This window comes from Dryobates pubescens, chromosome 13 (assembly GCF_014839835.1).
Source record: "Dryobates pubescens isolate bDryPub1 chromosome 13, bDryPub1.pri, whole genome shotgun sequence".
In the NCBI taxonomy this organism is placed as follows: domain Eukaryota; kingdom Metazoa; phylum Chordata; class Aves; order Piciformes; family Picidae; genus Dryobates; species Dryobates pubescens.
Window position 1 is genome coordinate 9,272,461 of NC_071624.1, and position 10,824 is coordinate 9,283,284.

At 46.5% G+C, this 10,824-nt stretch overlaps 1 protein-coding gene across 1 annotated transcript; it reads right to left on the reverse strand.

Moving 5' to 3' along the window:
• Positions 1-1,189: 1,189 nt before the first annotated feature.
• On the reverse strand, positions 1,190-8,676 carry CLDN16 (claudin 16). Its single transcript, XM_009901030.1, has 5 exons — positions 8,563-8,676; positions 3,361-3,463; positions 2,936-3,100; positions 1,671-1,862; positions 1,190-1,329 (listed from the first exon to the last, which is right to left on the reverse strand). Exons 1-5 carry the CDS (start codon positions 8,674-8,676, stop codon positions 1,190-1,192), a joined length of 714 nt encoding a protein of 237 aa, XP_009899332.1.
• Positions 8,677-10,824: the final 2,148 nt, after the last annotated feature.

Below are 10,824 nucleotides of genomic sequence, written 5' to 3' on the forward strand. Positions count from 1 at the left end.
TCTTGGTATCCACAGCTGTGCACGTTCTCCTGCTGTTTCACTGCTGTTTTTCCACTGAGCACGTATATCTCTGTGCTGAGAGCCTTTTCTCAGCCCTTGGTCCCCATGATCATATGATGTGGTGTCCATGGTAAAAAGGACCTACTAACCCAAAGAAAACTGTGCCTCAGCTTCTTTCTATTAAAGACATGGAACAACTTTGGTAACCATTCTTAGGGGGAACATGTTGCAACATACTAATTTTTTTTCACCCACACTAGTGAAGGCTTGGTTGATGCTCTATCCTCACCCAGAATATGGCAGCTTGAACTGCAGCAAGGGATAGAAGGCTTGAACTGCAGCAAGGGATAGAAGTCTTGAACTGGACTTAAATATCTTTTGATAGAAAGGGATAATAGGTTTTGCTCTCATTTAGCCTTGTTTTTAGCTGGTATAGACAGAGTTGTCATGCACAAGGTCAGATCTCAGGTCTTCATTCACTTTGCCTAGGCAAAATTTTTACTGAGCAGAAAGATGCTTGGCTATTTCCAGATTCCAGTGAGTCTAAAGCATCTGTGGTGTACAATTTAATACTTACTGACACAGACTGTATTTTGCAAGGAAGAATGTACTTGAATCTGCAGTGTTTCCTCAGTGTAGAAGTTCATGGTCCAAAGAGAAGGACAGGCACTTAACACAGCTCTTTACCTGCTGCTGAGCTCTCCAGCTGCCCTTAAGAGGGGCAGACCCCGATGATGGGTGCAGAGGGTCCAGATGTTGGCCAGACAATCAGTCCCTCTCGTTGCCTGTATTTTCTGCTTTGTATGTTCTGTCAACACATTGCCAGACACAGAACAGATCCATCTGACACTTTGTGGATCTTCATGCTGAGCACAGGCATCTGACACAGGAGCAGCTGATTTATCTCACTTGTGCTGATAGTGTTGAGCCAAATGCTGGAAGGGTTTGTGCTGGTTATTTCATTTCATGCTTATGCAAGCAGTCTCAGCGGTCAACGGGAATCCCTAAACCAAGATCTCCTCAGAGATTACTTTCTCGAAGGAAGGCTTTATTTTAAGCTCTCATGTGCAAACATTGTAGCATCCTTGAAATTTAACTTTGCATCTGTATCACAGTCACAAATATGTGGGTCTCTGAACAATCCACTATGAATAGCAGTAGAGCTCTTTCTGGAGCACTCACCTCCTCCTCACACTCTTGTGTCCACTGCATACATTTTGGCTGTAGCTGTTTGAGAAGGTGGCAAATGCATGTTTGTTACAATTGTCCTAGCTGAGGAATAGCCTTTCCTGAAGGAGTAAGCAGAATGGAGTCTTCCAGAGCTGGTCTCTGTGAGGTACAGGGAGAGAAATAGGATCTGCTAATGAGTGCTTGGTGACTTTCAGCTGCGAAGCCTCAAAATGCAGAGAAAAAAGCAATCCAAAATATGACATAATAACACATTTCATGTCATACTTGCACCTCAGTTCCCACCCAAACTCCTCGATGAGCTTTCTAGAGCTGCTGAAACAACACTACTCCATTTCACAGCTGAAGATGTTACTACTGGGGATGAGCAACCATCCTGTATGATGTCCTTGAAGGACTTTCCCCACCCTGTGTGCCTGTAGCAGGCCCCAAACAATGGCTCTGTCTCTGAATTGTGTTTCAGCCCTACCATGGTTTCTCACCTCTGAAGAGATACATGCAGCAGGTGAGCAGGGCCCCAGATAAGAAGCAGCCGAGTGACCCTGCCATGCCAAGCCAGCACGACCAGCCAAACTTGTACTGGATGCCCAGAAACACGTTGTGGAAGACCAGAGAGGAGCGCTCCACATAGACGTCGACAGCGTACCACACCGAGCCAGTAATGCCTGGGAAACCTGCAGGACAAGAGGGAGGCGCCACACAGAACTCCCAGGAGGACCATGAGGAGATCACCAGCATAAACTCTGCAGCTGCAGCCTCTTGTCTGCTGGGGTAGGCTTTAGGATGGCCAAGCTTTGTCCCCTCTTCTGTCTCTGTTTGGTGGATTCACCTTGGTTCCTACTGATATCAGCTGGGGCACTGTCAGGCAGAGGCTGTGCTTTGTGGCTTGGCACTCACAGACACCACCAGCGCCAGCTGGCAGCACCCAGGTTTCTGCAGCAAAAGGCAGAAAGCTCCTCCCTTCTCAGCTTGCTTATCAACTTGTGGTAAAGTTGCTTCAAGATTTTAATTTTCTAATCTGTTTTGACTTACAGAAATCTGATGTCATTTTTCAAACTTCAGGAGGTGAGTGGAGGATGTTCAAAAGAACCTCTAAGTGTTTTACACGTGCTCCTGGTAGCTGGGGTAAGTCATGTGTTAAATCTGCTTATCCTGAAGCAGGGGTAGATACTTCATGTTGGCATCATGTAAAATGAAATTACTTGGTACCTAGCTGGCTACTTCTTTCTGCATTTGGAATTCTCTGAATGGCTGTAACAGCAAAGCACCTCAGTCAGCTGGCTATTTATCACCTAGGAGGGACAAGTTGTTATTATCCTTTTATTAGAGATCAGCTGCAGAGATTTTGGGCTAACTGACTTGCCTAAGGTCACACAATCTGTGGCAGTGCCAGGAACCAAACAAGGATGCTGGGAGTTTCCAGTCCTTCAGATATTAGGTCTCCTAGGCCTTATCAAAACACTGACTTGTTCACAGTAACACAGCAGTAAATGGGATTCAGTCAAGTCAGAGCCAGCTCACCTGGTCAGTACATAAAATGAAAGAATAAAACTCAGCTATCTGCTGTTAGAGGTCGATAGCGAACAAAGTAAGCTGTACTACACAAATAAAGCAAATACAGATACTTCCTCCATGTTTGCCCTCCAGAAAATCACCAACTCCTCTCCCCAACATAAGAGAAAGCTTTAAAGCTCACCCACTTTACTAAAGGGTGGTCTCACAGGTTGAGGGGGCAGTGGGGGAATACCTGCAATGAGCAACATAACTCCAGACACCAGGCAGATGCGCAGCTTGATGAGCGGCTCATCAGGAAGGAATTTCACACAGTCCAGTCCCAGGACAAGAAAAAGAAATCCAAATCCTGCCAGGATATCTGCTGTGATCATCATGGCTCGTGTCAGCACCAGCTTCACTGCAGGACAAAAGCAGGTTGCTCTAATGTACAAGGGGTGGAAATGCAGGCGGATAATGGGGTCAGATCCCATAAGAACATTTTCTCCAGGATAAAGCTTTCTGCAGCTTCCCCTGGAAGTAGTACCTTGCCAAGAAAAGAAACATTGCTCTCATACATGTGTGCACCAAATCATCTGTCACGGAGTAGAACAGATGCTGGGTTTTGTCTACGCTCAGGTGTCCCCACCACTTGTAGAAACATCTTTGAGTCTTACGTACCAGGGTGTTCTGCGAAGATGGAGTCATACTCGTCGCAAGTTTGGATCCCATCAAAAACGTTTGTGACACATTCCCACCACAGGCCACGGCATTTTGTACTCACCTGTGGGGTGAGAAGAGAAAGAAGACTGCAACTTAACACATCCACAAACACGGTGGATAGTCAGCTGGCCCCTTCAACACAAATCCTAGTCCAGTTATGTTGGTGGCAAACTGGAGTTGTTCGGCTTGAAGAAGAAAAGAAAGGGGCAGATTAGAGAAAAAGGACAATGTTTGCTTTGTCCCTGCTTATGGTTTTAAATTAGAGCAAAAGAAATTCAGGCTAGTCATGAGGAAGAAAACCTTCCTATTGGTGAGGTTAAAAATTCTGCAGCTGAGGGGTGGCAGACAGGAGGGAGATAAGAGCAGGCTTGATCGCTCCTTGCCAAATGCTTGTCTAGGCTGAGCTGGGCAGGGCTATGGACCAGATGACCTCAGACTTTTCTGTCCATGCTTCCCTTACACCATCCTCCCGAGGAGAAGGAGCAGCTCAGAGGGGAGCACGACTGGCAGGGCAGGCATTGCACCAGGGCTTGGGTACCTGCGGTGGGAGGTGGCTGTGGTGTGGTAGAGGAGTGCCTTGTGCTGCAGAGAGAGGTGAGGATGTGAGTCCCTTTCCAGACACGTGGAGGGCTGCCCCCAAATGACTTGGCTGTAAACACTGGCTGGAAAATGAGAGGCAGCCAGTGCTGGTTCTGGCCCTGGGGCTCCCAGTGCACTGCTGGCTATGGGACCACGCGTGCCTGAGCCACACTCATTGCCAAGACATCCAGACTCAGACAGACATTGCAGTAGCATCACGGCTAATCATCTCTGCTGTCCTCAAGCCGTAGATACTATTCCCAGCCCTCCATAAATCACTTTAATGTGGGAGGCATTTTCATTACCAATGCAAATATGGCAACAAGCACCTCTAAAACGTTCCTGGAATTGCTCATACAAGGAGCAGAGTTAACGTCGGGGCAGCTTTGGTCTCCAGCCTGCCCTGCTGCTGCCAGTGACATGCTGCAGTTAATGGAATGGGTTTCACATAGGGGAAGGGGTCTGGGCTTGCTTGGATGACACAATAAATACAGTTTTCCTGCACTGTGTAGATCACAAAGCAGATAATAATATATCTCAGCCACTTAATGAAGTTCCATTCAGGATCTGTTGAAGTCCATAGCCAACCATAATATTTTCTCCACAATGCCATGTCCAAGCCAAAGAGTACAGCTTCTTTGTGTACTGCACTGTGGATAAAAGGTGAGTAAGAATGACTCACTACAGGAGATTGGCAAAAAGTTGCTATATATGTTTGAACGAAAACAATCTACACATTTTGTGTCATGAAGATGAAAGCTGCTTACAATGTCTGAGAAATTCAGAGCAGCTTTAATGAAAACTATCACAAGAAAAAAGACAGAGAGAGAGGAAGGAAGGAGAGGAAGGAAGGAGGGAGGGAAGGAGGGAGGGAAGGAGGGAGGGAAGGAGGGAGGGAAGGAGGGAGGGAAGGAGGGAGGGAAGGAGGGAGGGAAGGAGGGAGGGAGGGAAGGAGGGAAGGAAGGAGGGAAGGAGGGAAGGAAGGAGGGAAGGAAGGAAGGAGGGAGGGAAGGAAGGAGGGAGGGAAGGAAGGAGGGAGGGAAGGAGGAAGGGAGGGAAGGAAGGAGGGAGGGAAGGAAGGAGGGAGGGAAGGAAGGAGGGAGGGAAGGAAGGAGGGAGGGAAGGAAGGAGGGAGGGAAGGAAGGAGGGAGGGAAGGAAGGAGGGAGGGAAGGAAGGAGGGAGGGAAGGAAGGAGGGAGGGAAGGAAGGAGGGAGGGAAGGAAGGAGGGAGGGAAGGAAGGAGGGAGGGAAGGAAGGAGGGAGGGAAGGAGGGAGGGAAGGAAGGAGGGAAGGAAGAAGGGAAGGAAGGAAGGGAGGGAAGGAAGGAAGGAGGGAAGGAAGAAGGGAAGGAAGAAGGGAAGGAAGGAAGGGAGGGAGGGAGGGAGGAAGGAAGGAGGATAAGCAATGCTATAAAAACCTGGTTTCACTGATTCTGTGTTTTTCAAGAGAACAGTGTAGTGTGAGACAATTTGCCATGTTTATACTAGGTGTAAGTTTTTGCTGTTACCCTCTTAATCCAGCTGCAGATCCTCTTCTGTCTTAACTCACCACTGTTCAGAATATGCTTGAAATTAGCATATTTCTATTAAATTACATTTTATTCCACTTGTATTTATACCGTTTCATGTTCCTCCCAAACCACCCTAGGCTTATTCATACTATTCTATATTCAGCTAATACTCTCAATTACTTCCTCACTTGCTTGCATTGCTATTGTTCCCAGAATCTTACAAGCAGCATCTTCATTTAAAATATTTATAAAGAAACTAACAGGATTCCAGGCTTTGTCAGCCTCCAAGCAAAACAGAGCTCTTAAGGGGCAACATTTGTGATCCTGGTCTAGCTTGTGGAACAACATCTGTCTCATACTAGAAAACACTTGATAAATATTTTGTGTTTCTTGAAATCTTTCATTTGTTACCTGCTCCTGCTAGTGCTGAGCATGGCAGCAGCAGGGATCAGCCTATCCATCTCTGCAGCACATACACAGCCAAGGAAAAATGTCTCATTGCCTGGTGCAGGAGGGGATGGGAACAGATGTTGAAGGAGACACCTGTGGATGGCCTGAGCCACTGCCAAGCTATTCTGGTTTCTGTTATCTGTCTCTTAACCTCCTTGGCCATCCCTTGTTTCCGTCTGCTTTGTGCTCGTGCTCCCAAACCACCCTTGGGCTTCTGCCCTTGTGCAGACAGCACAGAGCCTCAGGCACACAGGAACTTGCTGCTGTAAATGAGGGAAGGGTCAGGGCAATCACATAGAGGCATGGATTACTCCAGCCCACGGCCAAACCTACACATCATGTCGGTAGCACTAATTCCCCATCACCTTTTCCCCCAGCTGCAAAGCTGCCCCAGCTTCCCTGGGCCCAGCCGAGGACTCCTTGAGAAGCTCAGCATCACGGCCAAACTCCTCATCTCCCACTGATTACGAAACACATTGCCACGACCTGCTTTCCCTAACACAAGTATGCATGTAAAACACAAACTGCCTAATTACTGTAAAAATATATATCATTATATCCTGTGCATAATGTATAATTAATATTACAATCATTCCAATGCCAAAAAAAAAAGATGACAGAACAGGCAGACACTTCCTCTGCTGGGGAAAGCACAGAAGAGAAACATGTGAGTGATGTTAGTCACACTTTTACCGCACTGTAAGAAGATGCCACATACAATGATTACAAGCTCAGCATGAGAGTAAAACAGGCACCATTTACCAGTAGTGGGAACATTTTTAATCCACCTGCAACAGGGAGAGACTCTGCACACAATGCAGTGCTTGTCGGGAAGCAGCTTATGAGGTGTTTTTTCCCAGCACAAACCACTGCAAAAAAACACCCCAGCCTTGTCTAGATACACAAAATGCACCACCTTAAAGCATTTTTTGTGATGCTGTAACCTGGTTGTTTGCGAAGCAGAGGTGAAGGGCAGTGAGAGCTGAGTGCTGGCTGGGTTCCTGCAGCTCCTTCGGAGGTGGCCCGGCTGCGTTTGGCACTCCCTGACCCCTTCGTCCTGGGCTGGTCCTCTCTGGCGAGACCACAGAGAGCGCTCAATCCTCCCTAGCTGCTGCAAGCCAGGGTCAAAACCAGGAGCCTTTCTATAATGGAGGATGGACTTCCTTTCTCCTGAAGTCAAAGTTGCCTGAATTAGCCTTTCCTCAGCTGAAAATGGGAGTCATTGTGGACTCCACGCCTTGCTGGCTGTGGATGGTTTCCCTACATCCCCCTGTTTAGAATCAGAGAATGGTTTCGGTTGGAAAAGACCTTTAAGATCACTGAGTCCAACCAATTTAGAGAGGCAGTGAGTCATTAAGGCCGTTAAGGAGATCAGTCGGTCAGGTATTAAGGCTGGGGGCATTTTGCTCCATTATTTAGTATTCACACTCAGAGCAGGAATGCGAGAGTAGTGGCTGCTAATAACCAAAGCGGGTGTTAATGGAGCACTTCGTGACAGCCTAGCAGGTGCCTTTGTGCTAAGAAGACAAGGTTACACAGCCTCGGGGTAATGGTCTGGATCTTTCCTGGGCTAACTTTGCTCAAGAGCAGAGTTTACCTCTGCTGTTTTTCCTGGAAATGATGGCACAATCTGGGATCTGTTTGATTTTTCTGAGTGCACTGATATCTTCAGCAGACTCTAGCAGATTTAGAGCTTCTGGAAATGAATTTTAAATAGCTCCTGCACACTGCTTTCCCTGAAAAGTGGCTCACTGAGAAGACATAATGACCATCAGAACCCTCACTGCATTGGATCTATGACCACCTCAGCATCCAAAGCTGTCTTCCAGGGTGGAACTGGCAGTCCACCTTGTGAACTGCTTCTTGTGGCACAGAGAAAAAGAAAGTATTTTTACTGTAATCACTTTTAGCCTTCTTTTTTTTTCAGATAATTCATCACTTGATGTGATGCAGCTAAACACTGTGTTGCAATCCCTGAGTGCAGAGGAGCTCTTCTGGTTTCCCATGCTGGGTAGCAGATAGAAAGTTTCCTCCTGATATATTCAGCCAAATTCTGTCTTGGAAAGTGTTTAACTGCATAAAGTAACCAGTTTACCAGATTATTATTTTTTTTTTGAGTACCATACCTGAGGCTAATCCAAATCCTCCCCATACATTTCTGCTAGTCCTATAGCTCAATGGTTGTCAGTGACTTGAAAAGCACAAACGTACGTGCTGGACTTTAACAGAATTAACAGAATAGATTTAGCAGAATAGAATTAACCAGGTTGGAAAAGACCTTCCATCAAGAAGTCTGACCTTCAGAATTAGAAACACCTCCAAAATATCCTTCCAGGCTGGAGCTACAGGTTAACTGTACTCAAGTTCCTGCACAACTACGACTAGAGCCTTCCCTGAGCTCATTAAGCAGGAGCAGACTGGATAATAAAGTCTGGCAGAGAGAATTACACAAAATGCCACTTTTCCTCTGCTCTTGCCAGAGTAATTAATTTAATTTTTATCCAATTTCATCCTGCACAACAGGGGAAAAGTCCATGAGAGTGGAGCAACGATACGGTGAAAGAAACTCTCTCTGGGACATGTTTTCTTTGGAGATCAGGCTCTTCTCACCCCAATCTTACCTCCAAGGAATCATCAGCATTCACCATCCAGCAGTCTGTCCAGGTAGATACTATCAAAAACCCAGTAGAAAAAAAAGCAAAAAAGCAGCCCACATACTGGAGAAAAAACCTCATGCCAGCAGGTGATCAGCACATCCAAGAGGGTGAGAAAAACAATATCCAGCACTTTTCTTAAAGCAGGGGCAGATGGCAAAGTGTCAGTGTCCCAGGACAGGACTACACTCTTCCAGTGGCCATGAACAGCAAAACCTTCTCACTTCTGCGGATGCCATCCATCAGTGATGGCCAGAGGAACAGCACTCACCTGCAACAGGGGCAGGAGGAGGGTGAAAGTGCCCACGGGAGTTGCAGCAGCCAATCCACCCAGCACAGTTAAAGCTCTTTCCATGCCTGACTGAAGAGCAAAGGAGTTGTGCAGAGGTGGCACGTAGGTAACTGGTGTCCTGGACTTGCAGGGAAGACAGGTATCATTGTGGGCAAAGTAGGGGCTGAAAAAAGAGAATCAAAACTTCCTCAGGGCAGAAGTTTTGAGCACTGCTAAGGGATACACAGAAGAGCTGTTATGTGCAGACCCATTTATTCAAGCATGTTAGTTCATGTCTTAGCACTACATGTGTATAAAATATACTGGTGTAGATTCCAGGCTCTCTGGTTATCCTGCTGGTTTCTGATGCACTAATGACCTAGTTCAATGCAAAAATGTGACTGGAAAGGGAAAAAGGTAGCAGCCATACACCTTCAGAGCCAATGCCAACATGCATCCCAGCTCACACATAGAACTCTAACAGTGGAACAGGCTGCCCAGAACAGTTGTAGATGCCCCATCCCTGGAAATATTTAAGGGCAGGTTGGATGGGACTCCGAGCAACCTTATCTAGTGGAAGATGTCCCTAGTCATTGTAGTGGGGATGGACTAGATGACCTTTAATAGTCCCTCCCAATCCAAAATGTTCTATTCTGCATTTAAGCTAAATCTAGACATTTCTCCATCACCAGTTTGGTGAATTTTGTTTGGCTGGATTTTGCCTGCTCACTTATTCCCATTGCAGCGTTGCTGTTTTCCTGCAGGATTCCCTAGGTGAGCAGGAATCATGCAAGCTGCTGGAAACAGAAGCACTGGGCTCCTGTAGGAACCTTCTCACTCAGCGTCTCCTCTTATGCAGCACTGAGAAACCTGGCAGGACTGCAGGGCACCTTCCAGGAAAAATCAATGGAGGACTAGAAATTCCCCTCATCCCAAAGGTACAAATGCACAAACTCCCTCACAGCATCAGTTATCTTTGTTTTTTTTTAAAGAAAAGCCGTAAAAGGTTGGAGACCTGCCTTTAGTGGGCAAGTTTTCCACACAGGGCTGAGGAGCAGGCTCTCGCTCTGCTTACAACCTGCTTGCCCGAACTGATGGTGTTTGTCGTCTCAGCTGTCACCTCCAGATGGAGCCAGTCGGTACCTATACATAACTGCTCAACCCTTACTCTCGCTTCTTGGAATTTCCCTCCAAATACTCCAAACGGCAATAAGAAGTTTATTGTGCTTATGATATGTAACCCGTACAGTTCCTATCATAACCTCACAAGGCAGTTTTACTGTCAATCTTTTGCCTTGGACCTGGGTTCACCCGGTTCCTCAGAGGTCACACAACTGAAGAGGTCCTCAGGACGTGCTTTGGGAGACACTGGGTAAAGAACAAAAGTTCAGAGTCAGAAGGCCAAGGTTTGCAGGGTTCTCTGATGCTTTAGTTTTTTTCTGCTCTCTGATTTCTAATTCTATTAAAAGCTGACAAGTGAGGAATTTTTCTTCTTCCTTTTCTGTCAGATGCATGTCTTGATTCAGTTATGCAGGTACTATGCTTTCTGGGGAGTTTTCTGGCATCCCAGTGTCTGTACAAAGCAAGAACACTCTTTATCTTCACTTCATGGCTTTCTGTGACAAGGGTAGAGTCATGTTTCCTACAGTTCTGACCCACAGGGACAGGGCATTTGTCCCACCCAGGTCCCATAAAGCATAATGTCCTTCATTAGCCACATAGATATAGACTGCATTCACGTGGCAGGAACAGATAACATGCATCAGCTTTCTATGCTTGGCTTGCACTGTGTTAATTAACCTGTTCCTGCACCAGTTTTTAAAACAAGGTGTCCTAGCCAATTGTTATTAGTAAAAGTGGTGTGGTGACCTCAGAAAAGGCCTGAAAAATCTGAGAGCACTTCCTACAAATAAAATTAAGTTGCTAGAGTTGGCAAGAAGAGAGTTTTATAGTGGCAG